The sequence below is a fragment of the Geotrypetes seraphini genome, chromosome 8 (assembly GCF_902459505.1).
Source record: "Geotrypetes seraphini chromosome 8, aGeoSer1.1, whole genome shotgun sequence".
NCBI classification, from domain to species: domain Eukaryota; kingdom Metazoa; phylum Chordata; class Amphibia; order Gymnophiona; family Dermophiidae; genus Geotrypetes; species Geotrypetes seraphini.
The window spans coordinates 83,176,518-83,192,896 of record NC_047091.1 but is presented as its reverse complement, the minus strand read 5'-3'; the positions used below and the strand labels follow the sequence as shown (position 1 = coordinate 83,192,896).

Sequence of the window (16,379 nt, the reverse complement as noted above, 5' to 3'; positions counted from 1 at the left end):
CCCACCCCCCCAATGTCCAGCATTTGTTCTCCTTTCTTCCAGGTCTTTCTTTGCCTCTAACTCCTTTCTTCCTTCCTCCCTCCTGGTCCAGAATCTTTCCACCTCTCTGCATTCTCTTTCTCTGTCTTCCCTCTATACATCCCCAAGTCCAACATCTGCCCCCCCTCTCTTCTGCCTCTCCTTTGTTTCAGGTTTCTCTCTCTCTCTCTCTGTCTTCCTTCTGCTAACATTTTGAGTCCTCCCACCTTTGTCCCAGGTCTTTCTGTCTCTCTCTTTCTCTTTGTCTTCCCCCTCCCCAGGGCCTGGCATCTTTCTCTCTCCTTGGTTCAGGGTGTTCCCCTCTCTATCCCCTTTAGTCCAGCATCTGCCTTGTCTTCTGGTTCAAGTCTGCTTTCCCCCCTTCCTCAAGGTCCTTTTCTGTCTCACCCCCTCCCAAGATAAATACCCAATATGGTGTGGGAAACAGGTAGATACTATTACATGAGTAAAAGTAGATGTGAAATGGCAATATACAGGATGAGGAAGTGTAGGAAAAAAAAAGAGTAGAGTCTGTCAGAGAATCCACAGAGGAAACATGCCATCCCTGGTAGAATTAATTAATCAATGTGGATGGACCCTCTTGTCTTTTTTAGCTGCATTATACAACCCATGCATCACTCCTCGCATGCGACCTTGAGCAACATTCCAGCAGAAAGTCAGATTAAAGACTAACAAAGATGATAAATACATGGTCCAGACCAATTTTCTAGTTATGAGCAGGAAAAAATAGGAAGGTAGCTGAGTGATAGAGGGACAGAAAGATAAGCAAGCCAGCACTGAAGGAAGTCAGAGACGTGAGGTGATAGGGACTATGTTTACTGTTGTTTTGTTTTGACCTACATATCACCATTTGATGAGGAAGGTTTGAAAGTTGCTAGTCCCTGCTCCCGGCCCTCAGATCCAGTGTGTCTATGGTAATCCCGCCAGGGCCCTCGCGACAGGCGGGGCCTTACCTTCGCTGCTTCCCACACCCAGCGAGAGAGGTCATCTTTTGCACTGTGGCTGCCGCTTGTTGAGGACCAACCTTTAAAGGTAATTATGGCAGTGGAGGATTGCTGGTGCTCTAGCGAATCTAGCAGGCTGCCGGCGGCCTCTGCAGCACGTTCTCTCTGCCGCGGTCCTGCCCCTTCTCTGACATCAGGGACGGGTCCAAGGCAGAGGGAACGTGCTACGTAGGCCGCCGGCAGCTGCTAGATTCGCTAGAGCACCAGCGATCCTCTGCAGACTGCTATAATTACTTTTAAAGGTGAGACCAGGGGGAAACATGTAAGCTTCGGTGAATCGGGCAGCACTGGCCCCATACCACGTAGGGAAGTCAGCCGTACAGACCCCGAAGCAAAATGCCGGCATGGAACTTTTTTCAAAAAATGCTACTTACTCCTGAGGGGGAAGCATATCATTAGAGAAAGGCAGCTGGGCGCTCAACTAAATTAGCCGGGCGGAGCGCCCGGCTAAAAGATTTCTAGGGAGAACACTGCATAGGGTAGAAATCCATACCCTGCCCAAGCCCTAATTCTGTCTCTCCAACGGAGCTATTCAAGCCATGTTTCTTGATGTGCTTCATTACTGTCTTAGGGAGGAAGACTTGCAGGAAATGAAAGAAGTCCTGGAAAAGAGCAACTGGATCCTGGAAAGGAGTAAAACACAAACTTGTTCTGCAGTCCTGGCTAGCAGCCCCAGCACTGACAATGCAGACTCTAAACATCAGTAAGGGCTGTGCTGGCCCACTGCCATGTTCCTGCTGTCTAATGGCTTCTGTTACCTCAGCTTCCACCTGCAAAGAGTCAACATCCTGGAGGAGGCTGGGAGCAGCATTGCGCTGAAGTTCCCGACGCATTTTTCGTCGCCCTAGCCAGACTTTGTGACAAATGGTGCAGTGCCAGCTTACCTTCTCCTCTCTAGTACTCACTGCTTCTAATCGTGGTCTTTTACTATCCGGTACTGAGCTGTCTTCCTCTGCCAGGATACGTTTTGCTCCAACACAAGGCACCTCTTCCCGAAGCACAGCCTGTTCAGCATTGGCCATGTTCTCATTATCCTCATCCTGAGAAACACTGCACTTCAGCACATCTTGTAGCACAAAGCGTAGTGCTGTACAGACTTTCTGAAAACAGAGCTGCTGCACACCCTCTGTACCACACAATTTCCTGCGCTGTTCCTCTGTTAGAACTAGGAGAGGGGAGGGAAGGTAGATCACCAACCCATCTCCAGCAGCAGGACCCTCCTCGGTAATGGAGATCTCAGTATTGTCCCCACGCTGGAAGAGCCTAACCAGCCCCCAGGTCTTGCCCTTGCTGGATTTGCGTTGATATTGGAGACTACGGCAATACTTGGCTGCATCTCGACAGCGGCTCTGGAAGCGCAGAGCTATTTTCTCATTCACATTCCCTGCCACATTGTGGCTCAGCTCAAAGGGGTCCTGGATATTGAGGGCTCCCAGTTTCAGCATACTGCTTGTTTCTGAAGCCAGGATGTCTTTTAGTGGAAAAGCCTGACCCTCTCGTAGCGAAATCACAGTGCTGGCAAAGTCATAATCAGTAAAGACATGGAAAAACTCAGCAAGGAGGGAGCCTGCAGAAAAAAAAAAGAAGAGACATGATCACACCATTTCTAGAACTGCCACAATGACACACGAAGGATTTAACCACCCAATATTGTCTTTCACCTGGGCAAGTTGTTTAATCTTCCACTGCCCCAGGTACATTGGAAAGATTGTGAGCCCACCGGGACAGATAGGGAAAATGCTTGAAGTACCTGTATACAACCACTTTGAGTGTGGTTGTATAACTACAAAAGGTGCTATACAAGTCCCAATATGTATTTATATACTGCCTACAAAAGCTATCAAAGTGGTATACATTTGTATTATACTCTCTATACCTAAAGGCCACAGATATTTTGGATCTGAGACTAAAGCATTTGCTTTTCCAAAGCTGAGCTTCAAGCAAGTACACTAGTTATACAAAAGAAGCCCACAGGCTCTAATGAATATACGAGATAAATCTATATACAGCGGAAGTATTGTGCATGCAGACTTCTCATATACATTTATTAGATGTATCCTGAAAACTGATTCTGTTTATGACCCTCAGAGAATACAACCCACCTGGAAGATCATCAGTGAAAGCATGGAAGGAAAAGATTCATGTGTTCACCCCCTTTCAGATTTTAATCCTTAGAAAAATTAATGTGTTCAGCAGTGCGAGCTCCAACTTCAGCAAGCCTATGTTTGGAATACCAGTCTATATCGGTTCAAAATTCCACATCCCATCCCCAACACTCACGCAGATTCTCCAAGTTACAGCTGGGCTCCATCTTGGAAGAGTCTTTAGGGAAGCTGCAGTCCCAACCATCTATAATAGCTTTCTCCCCTTCATCTGCAGAAAATAGGAGAGAGTTAATCCTTTCCTAATCTATGTCTAGCTTGTCCTCAGAAGTCTCTTCCTCCTCCCAGCTACTACTTTTTAAAATCTACTTCCCTTAGCATTCTCAACAAACCAGTCCAATACATATGAGTGTTATGCATCCAGGTGGAGATAGAAAAATACAGAAGTGTACCCTACTGCATAAGGCTAGCATACAGCTGCACCAGCACGTTAGTATTTTTTCTATCTCCAGCAACTCCTGGACTAGTTAAGCAGGCTGGACCGCAGTTGAGCAGATGGGCATCTCAGGAAGAGACAATATCTCATGGGGGGACACCGTAATAAGAGAGGAGGGGAGAGCGGACTGCCCCAGACGCCATCTCGGTGGGGGTGCCAGAACCTCTCCGCCTCCCCGCCTCCCCATGCCATGCATGCGCCCTCCCTTCCCCGCCCCCGTACCTCTTTAAAATCTTCGCCAACGCAAGCAACTACTCTAGCCTGTTGCTCACGCAGGCCTGACTCCCTCTGAAATCACTTCCGGGTCAAGGGGCCAGCAAGTGACATCAGAGGGAAAGCCAAAGTGAGCATCAGGGATGGTTAACAAGACTAAGAATGTTATAATGCCCTTGTATCGCTCCATGGTGCGATCTCATCTGGAGTATTGCATTCAATTCTGGTCTCATTTCAAGAAAGATATAGTGACGCTAGAAAAGGTTCAAAGAAGAGCAACCAAGATGATAAAGGGGATGGAACTCCTCTCGTATGAGGAAAGGCTAAAATATTTAGGGCTCTTCAGCTTGGAAAAGAGACGGCTGAGGGGAAATATGATTGAAGTCTACAAAATCCTGAGTGGAGTAGAACGGGTACAAGTGGATCGATTTTTCACTCTATCAAAAATTACAAAGACTAGGGGACACTTAAAGTTACAGGGAAATACTTTTAAAAACAGGAAGAAATTTTTTTTCAGAGAATAGTTAAGCTCTGGAACGCATTGCCAGAGGATGTGGTAAGAGCGGATAGTACAGCTGGTTTTAAGAAAGGTTTGAACAAGTTCCTGGAGGAAAAGTCCATAGTCTATTATTGAGAAAGACATGGGGGAAGCCTGTATCGGTAGCATGGAATATTGCTACTCCTTGGCCAGGTACTAGTGACCTGGATTGGCCACCGTGAGATAGGCTACTGGGCTTAATGGACCATTGGTCTGACCCAGTAAGGCTATTCATTTTTTTTTATTATTCTTTATTTGCATTTTATCCTTTTGACAAAACATTAGTCAAAAACAAAGAAATAATACAATACCAGTTTTAACATCTTTGAATAAAAAAGAAGAAAGCAATACATCAAATAAACAAATATATCAGGAAACATCCTTCCATAAATTCAAAGATACAGAACTAAACCCAGGAATCAAGTATACTGGTTTGTATAGTTAGTCCTTAATAAGAAGGGGGGGGGACAGCTATGATTTTACTGAAAATTTTCCAATTAACATATACAAAGGAAAATAAAGGTGTGGCTGGTTGGGCTCTAAAACTTCACTGAGCTGATAATGAAGTAGGGAATCTCATGAATTACTACCCTTGCTTTTTAGCAGAAATAAACTTTGTCAACTGTTGAGGTTCGAAAAAGACATATCTATTCCCTTGATAGACCATCACACATTTACAGGGGTATCTCAGAATGAACATCGCACCCAACTGTAATACCCGAGGTCTCAAAATGAGAAACTGTTTTCTTCTCTTTTGGGTAGATCGTGACCCATCTGGATACATTCTCACTATTTTTGACATAAATGGAATATCCTTATATTTAAAAAACAGCTTAAGCATCCATTCCCTGTCAGAATCAATAGCAAATTGTACTAGCACCGTTGCAGTTGCCGGTGCCTCTCTAAGAAATTTGTTAAATCCAAACTATCAGCAGATAAATTCTGCTGGCTTGGATTCTGAGCCGAGAGTCTACTTGGTAAGTAGTAAATTTTTGAGAGGAGGATAGGAGGACTCAGGAACTTTCAAAATTTCTCACAGATATTTCTTAAATGTATCTTGTACTGGTATAAGTGGTAATTTTGGAAAATTTGTAATCCAAAGATTATATCTCCTGGTTGTTTTTTTCCAGCATTTCCACCTTAAAATTGAGATTTCCACTGTTCCTAACCCAGGTTAAGGCCTGGGACTCCACATTTTTTATTCTTTTCTCATGTCCATCCACTTTATTTTCCAGGCTAGATAGTCTGTTTTACAAATCCAAATTTTCTGAAACAACCGTAGTACAGCGTGCTTTAAGTTGCTGCATTTGGGTTCCTAAAGAGAGTTTCAAATTAGATATCGCATCCCAAAGTGTTTCCATATTAAAGACCTTGGGTCTTTGCATGGGTACAAGTTCTAAACCAAGACCCTCTGATGGAAATAAAGTACCTGTAACCTCAGCAGAAGATGAATTCAGCCTAATAAAATCCTGAGGGATCCGCTGCTTCAATTTCTCCGAGTGCTCCGATGATTGATTTAGCTTCTCTACTCCCCTGCTGAGTTGGCCACCGTACTCAGCTGGTCAGGAGAGAGAACACTCTGGGACGTTCTTCTCCTCCACCTTCTGGTCCAACGCCCCAGGGCAACTCGGAGGACTCCACTCCTCTGGAAATAGAAATGCTGCCGAGAGAGAGAGTGCCGACGCTTTCAGCTTGTGTGCCTCTCGCAGCCAAGGAAAACTCTGGCTCACTTGTTTGAGCCCCGCGCTGGAGAAAAGCGTCCATCAGGCCCGCTGCTATAGAGGATTCCTCCTCAGGGTTTAGATTTCTGTTTGACCATTCCAAACGGTAAGAAATGGGTTTTTAAGCGTCTCAGCTACAGCTACCAGCCGCCATCTTAGTTCCCAGTAAGGCTATTCTTATCTGTAGCCTGTGAGGTGGCCCAATTTTCTTTCTTTAGTGCAGCTTGCATTTCAGTTTCAGCGCTTTCCATGGTCTCAAGGTTGAGGTCTGTGGAAGCAGTGAAACACTGTTTTATGTATGGCCCCACCTCATGCAGCATCTCAGTATTGGCAAATTTAGAGCCCAATAGCTGCAGGGGGGAAGGCTTAGGCATGAATCTTTGCCACAGGAGGAAGTGTCTGGGTTGGCCAAGATTGCCTATGATTCATGGATAGATATCATGAGAATGGTTGCTATTTTACTTCCACATACCTCATCTCATTCAGGACTCCCTGAGACATCTGTCTGTTTCAGAGGAGTTTTTGCAGGGCCTCAGTACAGTCCATTCTTGTTATTCGCAGTAGTATGGTTCCCAAAAATGTCTGTGAACCACAAAATCACGAATAACGAAAAGCTGAGTTTATGAGAAAACAGAGGTTAGGTTCCAGCAGTATACATTGCACCTCAAAACTGCAGAAAGTGAACAGTGGATCCTATTGGGAAAATAGAGTTAGGTTCCTACATGGGACAGTACTTGAAGTACTTCTAATTTACTTTCTGGACCCTAGGGGCCATATCTGGAAGCAAAGCCTGACAGTGAGGCGTAGGTGAAAGTGAAAACAAAAAAGCTGGTTTTCTTAAAGCACTGGTCTGCGAATATGCGAATACAACAGAGCGAATGGGGAATATTGGTTGTAAATTGATTCAACCGCAGACTGTACCTCAGCACTGTGGGCTTCTGGATCTCCTTTCTCACCAGAATTTGTTCTTTTGCACCATCAGGCCAATTTGCTTAAGTGGTATATGGTTAGCTTAATTTAATATGCTGCCTTTCTTCTGAAGACAAGCAGTCAAGATAAGCCCCCCTTACTTGAGCCCTTCTACTAAAGAGGTCCCAGTGTCTTCAATCTCACCTATTGGACCAGGCACGATCAGCAGCATCTCTGACTCCCCTAGACAGGACACCCTATTGTCACGCTAGTCTCTGTAGATAGATCCCCTTCAGATGCAGCTGTCCTGGACGGAGGAAGCATGGCACCGTCACAGCCTATGCTAAGGACTGGAAGGCATTTCAGCTTTGGTATGCTAAGGACAATATGGAAACCTTCAGGGTTCGAATTTCAGTAGTCCTAGCATAGCAGGCTAGACTTGAAGTCTTGAACAGGGTCTAGCGGTTGGATCTCTCAAGGTAGTTGGCTTGTCGTGTTTCAGAGCCAAATTGGAAAAGGGTTCTCTGGCTTCTCATCCAGATTTAGCCAGATTCTTAAAAGGGGGCATTCAGGCTGCATATTCCGGTAAGACAACCTCTTCCGTCATGGAACCTTAAAATTCTTTTTCAGGGTCTCAGTAAGGCTCCTTATGAGTCCTTACAAGACGCGTCTTTGCTGTATCTGACCATCAAGACAGTCTTTCTAGTAGCTATTGCCTCAGTAAGGTGAGTCTCAGAACTGCAGGTGCTTTTAAGCCAAGAGCCATTCCTCAAGGTTATAGAAGCTGGGGTCTTTCTGCGCACAGTTCCTTCTTTTTTGCTGAAGGTAGTTTTGACTTTTCACCTCAATCAAGAGGTCCAACTGCCAGCATTTCAGCCCACTGATTTGAGTAAACAGGACAATCTGTTGAAGTTATTGAATGTGAAGAGAGTTCTCCTTGGTGTACCGTTCTCCTTAGGTATCTCAAAGTGACAAATTACTTTCAGCTTTCTGACCATCTTTTTGTCCTAACTAGTAGTAAGACCAGGCTGGGCAAGCCAGCTTCTAAGGCATCTATTGCCAGATGGATTCGCATGGCAATTTTGTCAGCATACACTGGCAGTGGCAAATGGCCATCAATATCTTTGAAAGCACATTCCACAAGAAGTGTAGCTTCTTTTTGGGTGGAGGCCTGGGCGATCCCACCCAAGAAAATTTGCAGAGTAGCTACATGGCCCACACACTTCATACCTTTACAATGTTTTAGAAAGTGGACGTAGCAGCACAAAAGGATGCCACGTTTTGGGTCCTCAGTGTTAAGGGCAGGCTCATCTGTTCCGCCCTAGATCCTAGAGACTGCTTTGATATGTTCTACTTGTCAGGACTTGTATGCCTTGTATAACAGAAGGGAAGATTAGGTCCTTACCTCGATAATCTTCTTTCTGTTAACATGGTATATGAGTTAAGACGCCCTGCCTTGTCAGTGTAATTATTTGCCTGCTTGATGTCTCAGACAAGTATGTCTATCCAGAATTGGAGCTTTCCTCATGCCAGTCAGGTATGAATAGAATGCCATAGTATTATTACAAATGCAATTCACAAGCTCCATAAATATTAGTGCTGGTTGCACTCAGATAGGTGGAGAGGTTATTCCACTTTGTTTATATATGTTATGTTTTTATTAACACTGTTCATTATGCTTGTTACAGAACAGAATAGAAATGTCTTATCAGGAAAGTTCCCCTTACCCCGGTTGCGTCAGAAGAGAAGCTTCTGCCTACAGATGCACGCAACTGCAGACAGGCTCCGGCGGCTTGAACAAGTTACTCTGGAAACTTAAAACATGCCGCGAAGGTAAGGGGGAGGGAGATTCTCGGACCGCGCAAGGGATGCTGAAGGGCGGTGAGCTGGCGAGAGGGAAGGGTGGTGGTGGAAAGGAACAGACGCTGAAGGCGGGTGGAGAGGAACAGATGCTGAAGGGAAATGGTGAACAGAGAGTGGAGGAAGGCGCTGAAGGGAAGAAGACAGAGATGCCAGATTATGGGGGAGCGGAGGGAAGAAGATGGGTGCCAGACCAACTGGGAGAGGGGGGGGGGTGAAGGGAGAGGCACAGTAACAGAGCAAATGGAAGATGCAGAGAGAAGACAGACAGTGGATGAAAGGAATTGAATGAGAAGATGAGGAAAGTAGAAACCAGACAACAAAGGTAGAAAAAAAAATTTCTATTCATTTTCTTTTTTTTTTTTTTTTTGCTTTAGGATAAAGTAGTATATTAGTTGTGTTGATAAAAATTTATAAACAAAGCCCTGCCAGCTGAACATCTGTTTCTCTAGTTCAGCAGCCAGAACTTTGATTTATAAGGAAGGAATAAGCTAAATATTGCAGTACTGAGGCTTGTATGGATGCTGCGGGGATAGTAGTCGCGGGAAGGGGACAGGGACGGTGGTAGGGACAAATTTTTTCCCCATGTCATTCTCTACTACAGCTTAGCCTGAACATAAAAGAAAAAAGTGTCCATTGATGTTTACGCCAACTGCTGGTCGTCAGATGTATAACACACACATGTATTAAGACTGGACTGATGACACTAAAGGAAAGAAAATTTACAGGTAAGCCCTAATTTTTCCTTTGGGAGAGGGAGAACAATTTTTCACTTTTCATGAATTCTCTATAAAAGGAATCAATATGTGAGTGCACCTCCTGACAATTAATGATTTCCAGAATAATGCTACAATATGCCCAGAATTTCCTGCTTCATTATATACAGCATTCAATGTGCACATGCTCACCTGCCAACTCCTTCAACTGGGCAACTGCAGGTAGTACAGGGGGGCTCCGAGTCTGCAGGAAGAACAGTACCAGCAGTGTCAATGCGTAATTATTCAGTAGAGGACCCCCTCCAAAGGGATTTCCTGAGAGAGAGAGAGGCAGGCAGATGCATTAAAAGACATGCACAGTCCACTACTTCCCTTTCACACACCCAGATCTCCAAATAATCAATTCCTAAACAGTGGCCATCCAAAGCCCTCTTGACATTAACCCCCTCCCCATCAACTATCAATCCATGTCCACTGACTCACTTCCTCCAAATCTTGATCCCTAAGGAGGGAGGAAAGATAAGAGACCCTCAGACACCAAGATCCTTAGCTCACCAGCGAGTTCCTTCTGCTTGGCCCAGTAGCGCAGTGTGTACACCAAGGGTCGGACCCTATCATCCACTTCTGCATACAATTGCAGCAGGCGTGTGTTACAGAAGGCAAGCCTGTGAAGAAAAAGTCAGAGAATCTGAGGAAATAAAGCAACCATCCCCAACTTCCCCCACCCCTCACACATTGCTACAAGTGTTATGTATTATAGAGTAGAAACCACCAGTGTAGATCTTCTCAAAGGTTCCCTTCTCCCTTGCACATGCATGCTCTCCCCCCTCAGCAATGTAAGTATTTTTCACATGACCACACACTCCCCATGCCTCATTATGAATGAAGGGCAGCAGTTATACCTGTGGTTGATGGAAAGCAAAGTTGCTCACTTGTAAAAGGGGATATCCAATGGACTATATGTATTATAGAGTAGAAACCACCAGTGTAGATCTTCTCAAAGGTTCCCTTCTCCCTTGCACATGCATGCTCTCCCCCCTCAGCAATGTAAGTATTTTTCACATGACCACACACTCCCCATGCCTCATTATGAATGAAGGGCAGCAGTTATACCTGTGGTTGATGGAAAGCAAAGTTGCTCACTTGTAAAAGGGGATATCCAATGGACAGCAGGAGAATGCAGCCACACTCAAGGTGATGCCATTGACAGAGCCTTGTGTACCAGATCACTCCTCTAGCTCAGAAAGTCAGAGGCAGCATGTGAAAGCCCAGGCATGCTCAGAGAAAAGAGAGGTATAAAAGTGATGACACCTAGAGTGTGTCTGCATTCCCCTGGCTGCTCTACAAATAAATTATATTCCTTAGAGCAGAGGTGCCCACACTTTTTTTGGCTTACGAGCTACTTTTAAAATGACCAAGTCAAAATGATCTACCAACAATAAAAATACTAAACTTATACCCCCTCTTTTACTACGGTGCGCTAGCCAATTTAACGCGCGCTAAGTGCTAATGCGCCCATTTTATTCTATGGACGCGTTAGCATTTAGCACGCGTTAAAACGGCTAGCGCGCCTTAGTAAAAGACTCCCCATATTTATTTATATACACTGAGTGCACCTCTTCTGTCCTCAAGACCTTGTTCCATTCCCCAACCAACATCTCTCTGTCCCTCCAGGAGTCCAACTTTTCTTACTCTCTCCTCCACCCCTATTGGCAACATGTCTCCCTCCTCTGTTATGATCGTGCAACTCTCTGTTCTTCCTCAGGGTCTCTCCCCCTCTGTCTCTTCTGTCTGCACCTCCCATAGTCCAACATCTCCCCCACCCCTTCTGCCTCCCCTTTGTTTCAGGTTTCTCCCTCTCTCTATTTTACTTCTGCTAACATTTTGAGTCCTCCCACCTTTGGTCCAAGTCTTTGTCTCTCTCACTCTCTTTGTCTTCCCCCTCCCCAGGGCCTGGCATCTCTCTCTTCTCGGTTCAGGGTGTTTCCCCCCTCTAACCCCTCTAGTAGTCCAGGATCTGCCTTCCCCCTCCCTTTTGGTTCAAGGCTGCTTTCCTGCCTCTCCTCAAGGTCCTTTTGTCTCTACCCCCCCTCCCTCCTGATCCAGCATCTCTAAGGCAACCTCCATCCCGCCGGGGCCCTCGTGACGGGCACAGTCTTATCCCGATGTGCGGGGCTTTACTGCTGCTGCTTCCCGCACACAGTGACTGTTGGGTCAGTTCTCGCCTCCGTTCTTCCCTCTAGGCCTAACTACCACAGTTTAAAGTTAATTATAGCAGCTTGCAGGGCAAACATAGCAGGCTGCCGTCGGCTTCTGTAGTACTTTCCCTCTGCCACGGTCCTGCACCTCCTCTGACGTCAAGGGTGGGACTATGGCAGAGGGAACATGCTACAGAGGCTGACAGCAGCCTGCTATGTTCGCTCTGCAGAGTGCCGTAATTACAGTACTTTAAAGGTGAGATAGTGACTGGGGGAATGCTGGGAGAACACTGGTTTTGCGATCTACCGGCGTTGCTTTTGCGATTGACCAGTAGATCGTGATTGACGTTTTGGGCACCCCTGCCTTAGAGGATTCCCCCCCCCACTCCCTCTTTTTCCTCACCTGTTATTGATAGAAATGTCACCTTGCAGCAAAGACTCTTTGTGCTGGAATTTGACAACAGGCAGCCGTGCAGATGTCAATGCTTGCACACCATGCACACCAGGTACACACTGTCGTAGTACTGCTGCTATCAACTCCAGGATCTCTGATGCAGATGCAGACTCCAGGTCCACATCACTCAAAATGGAGTCCTCAGACAGAGTATCCAATGCAGCTTTGTCCTCAGATAAAGTATCCATTGCAGCTTTGTCCTCACTCTGCTAAAAAAGACAATGCCATGAAGAGAAACTACAAACATTCCCTTCCTGAAGAGCAAATGAGCAAGCATCTTGCCTCCTTCTGAGACAGTAAGTTCGGTAGGTAAGGGAAAAGGGACAGGAAAGACATCACATCTTACTCCTCATTTCCAATCCCACTATCAGCCTATCATTAACCTCCCATTTACGGCCAAGATCAGAGACTATTGTTCATTTGCAACTCACCGATTTTATTAGTTCTTCACCCAAATCAAATAGGATTTTGCCACAATTGCTATATGTATCCGCAACTATTTAGAATAGATAAATCAATACCTGTTCTTTGACTATTTATTCTAGTGATCAGACATCTTAAACACCTGAATACTGGATAAGATAAAGAGGGGTGAGATTATGATAGATAATAATTGATATATGTTAAGTATTAGTATAAAGGTGGAAGGGGTGGGTCTTTTTTATAAATATTTATTTGGAGTAATACAAACAAGAATGTCAAGTGATTAATTAATGTATTTCTGAATGACTTGTTGAAATTTCTGAAAATGAATAAAGATTTAAAAAACAAAAATACCTGTTCTTAATTACCTTTGGATCTTTCAACAGCCTTTGACTTCAATGACCACATCATTTTCCTCAACTGTTTATATAACATTGGTCTGAATGACACTGTGCTTAGTTGGTTCTCAATGTACAGTTCATGTTAACCATATAAGGACAGATTCTGTAAAGGACATCTAACTTTAGGCGTCCACAATGTGGATGTCCAGCGATTTAGGCGTCCAAATAAAGTGGATAATAAGCCCAATTAATGACTTTAACAAGCAATAACTGAAATTTAGATGTCCAAAATCTGGACGCGATTCACAAAATAGGCGTCCACAATTTCATGGACGCCCATCGGAAAAAGCTGCGTCTAATGGGATAGGCATGGGTGTGGTGTAGGCGTGCCTTCGATACAGACGTCTGTTTACAGAATCGCATGCCGCTCAGCATCCTAACGCCTAAAATATAGGCATTGCAAAAGCAGGTCTACTTTTGAACATGAGTTGGGTGCAAGTTAGGTAGATGCAACTAAAGCGTCACTTAGGCATGCTGGAGGCGTCCGCATATAGGTAAACAGGACTTCAATTTGATATTAAGGTCAAAAGATGTTAATAATGCATTACTTAAGCAAAACACATGGCAAAATATATATATATTGCATACTAAACCTATTTTGGGGGGTAAAGAGGACTTCTCTTTGATAATAATAGAACAAGATGTTTAATAATGTATTACTCAAGCAAAGCACATGAAATATATAGCATACTAAAACTCATTCCCAAAAGGCTAAGAAAATAAGAAGAGAATTTCTACTCACAACAGCTGTGGTTCAGAGCAAGTGGACATATCTGATGCACAATCTTTTTTTTAATTTATAACATTTTTATATATATATATATATATATATATATATATATATATATATATATATACACATACATACATATACATATACATGCATACATATATATATATATATATATATATACACACACACACACACCTCAAAGAAATTTGTAAATACAGAAAAAGAGCATTTGCCACAATACACAATTGAATAATTAAAAAATTCCCAGAATCTTAAAACAATATTCAAGCTCTTACTAGTCTTCATTAACGGGAGGCAATCCGCAAACTCGGGAGAGTCTCTGGACATAGTGTACTTGGATTTCAGTAAAGCTTTTGACAGTGTCCCACACCGCAGACTATTGCACAAGATGAAGTCGATGGGGTTAGGTGAGAAACTAACTGCATGGGTCAACGATTGGCTGAGTGGAAGACTTCAGAGGGTGGTGGTTAACGGCACCCTCTCTGAGACATCGGAAGTGACTAGCGGAGTGCCGCAGGGCTCGGTCCTGGGACCATCCCTTTTCAACATATTCATAAGGGACTTGACCCGAGGGCTTCAGGGTAAAGTAACACTGTTCGCCGACGACGCCAAACTGTGTAATATAGTAAGTGAAAGCAATCTCAAGGATAATATGACGCAGGATCTGATCACGTTGGAAAACTGGTCCTCGACATGGCAGCTGGGCTTCAACGCTAAGAAATGTAAGGTCATGCATCTCGGCTGCGGAAATCCATGCAAAACTTACACCTTAAATGGGGAAACACTAGCTAGGACTTCAGAAGAACGGGACTTGGGAGTAATCGTCAGTGCAGATATGAAGGCTGCCAAACAAGTGGAGCAGGCCTCATCCAAGGCAAGGCAAATGTTGGGATGTATCAATAGAGGCTTCATCAGCCGCAAACCTGAAGTCATAATGCCGCTTTACAGAACCATGGTGAGACCTCACCTGGAATACTGTGTGCAATTTTGGAGACCACACTACCAAAAAGATGTGCTTCGAGCTGAATCTGTCCAGCGAATGGCCACTAGAATGGTCTCCGGACTCAAGAGTCTCTCATACGAAGAAAGACTGGGCAAACTACAGCTATACACTCTTGAGGAGCGTAGAGAAAGGGGAGACATGATTGAGACATTTAAGTACATCACAGGTCGTGTCGAGGCGGAAAGCGATATATTCTTCCCCAGGGGACCCTCGGTCACAAGGGGGCACCCGCTCAAACTCAGAGGAGGGAAATTTAATGGTGACACCAGGAAGTATTTCTTCACAGAAAGGGTTGTAGATCACTGGAACAAACTTCCAGTGCAGGTGGTCAAGGCCACCAGCGTGCTAGACTTTAAGAATAAATGGGACATCCACATGGGATCCCTATGGGGGTCGAGCTAAGGATCTGGGTCATTAGCACTCAGACTTGATGGGGTGGGTCAGAAGAGTGGGCAGACTTGATGGGCTGTAGCCCTTTTCTGCCGTCATCTTTCTATGTTTCTAAACAGAGAGAGTAATTTAACTTAAACAATAGGCAAAGTAAGCACGGTTACCATAACAGATGTTATCCAGGGACAGCAGGCAGATATTATCACACATGGGTGATGTCACTGACAGAGCCCCGGTACGGACCACTTCAAAAAGTGCATCGCTACTTTAAAACTTTAGAAAGTTCGCGATAGCCCGTACTGCGAATGCACGAGTGCCTTCTCACCCAACACAGGGCACATATCTCATGTCTCCTCAGTTAAGATAAGCCAGCTAAGAAGCAAACCAGGGAAAGTGGGTGGGTTGTGAGAATATCTGCCTGCTGTCCCTGGATAACACCTATTATGGAAGTAACTGTGCTTTATCCCAGGACAAGCAGGCAGCATATTCTCACACTTGGGTGACCTCCAAGCTAACCAGAATTGGATGGTGGGAGAGTTGGCCTTCAAGAAAATAAATTTTATAATACAAACTGGCCGAAGTGCCCATCCCATCTGGAGAAAAAATTTCAGACAATAATAATAAGTGAATATGTGAACTGAGGACATGGGGTAGCTGTACAGAAGTCCGTAATAGGAGTAAATTAAAGGAAAACTACAGAAATTGCCCTAGCTCACACTTTATGGGTTGTGACCTGACTCATTAGGTTCAGACCAGGTTGAGCAAAACAGAATGAAGTACAGGTAACCAAACAGTGAGGAACCGGTTTCTTAGAAATAAAATGTCCCCAACTTGTTAAAATCAAAGGAAACAAAGAGTTGGGGAGAAGTCGTATAAGTGTTTATCCTGGTGATGTAAAAAGCCAAGCACACTTATAAACCAGAAAGGAGAGAATAAGATGAAACTTCGCCACCCTGTTCGATAGAAACTATGATTGCATGCGTAGAAGCACTGCATCATAGAGAAAAACTGTGAAGGATAAATCTGCCTCCAACACTTGTAACTCACTGACCCTCATGGCAGAAGTGAGCAAGATAGGCAAAAACAACTTTCCAGATGAAAAACTGAAGATGAGCTGTGACCATTGGCTGAAATGTAGGCTTCACTAACCTGGAAAGA

At 44.5% G+C, this 16,379-nt stretch overlaps 1 protein-coding gene across 3 annotated transcripts in view; it reads right to left on the bottom strand.

The window, feature by feature from the left end:
• Positions 1-201: 201 nt before the first annotated feature.
• TUT1 (terminal uridylyl transferase 1, U6 snRNA-specific) overlaps positions 202-16,379 on the bottom strand; it is a 45,340-nt gene continuing 29,162 nt past the window's right edge. For 2 of the 3 annotated variants that reach the window (XM_033954270.1, XM_033954273.1), the window contains exons 6-10: positions 12,200-12,459; positions 10,154-10,263; positions 9,791-9,913; positions 3,324-3,416; positions 202-2,610 (exon numbers count right to left, since the gene is read on the bottom strand). In XM_033954270.1, coding sequence (XP_033810161.1) covers positions 1,502-2,610; positions 3,324-3,416; positions 9,791-9,913; positions 10,154-10,263; positions 12,200-12,459 — 1,695 coding nt within the window. In that variant the 3' untranslated portion in view covers positions 202-1,501. The remainder of the gene's footprint in view (positions 2,611-3,323; positions 3,417-9,790; positions 9,914-10,153; positions 10,264-12,199; positions 12,460-16,379) is intronic. The other variant, XM_033954271.1, reaches the window with a different exon arrangement.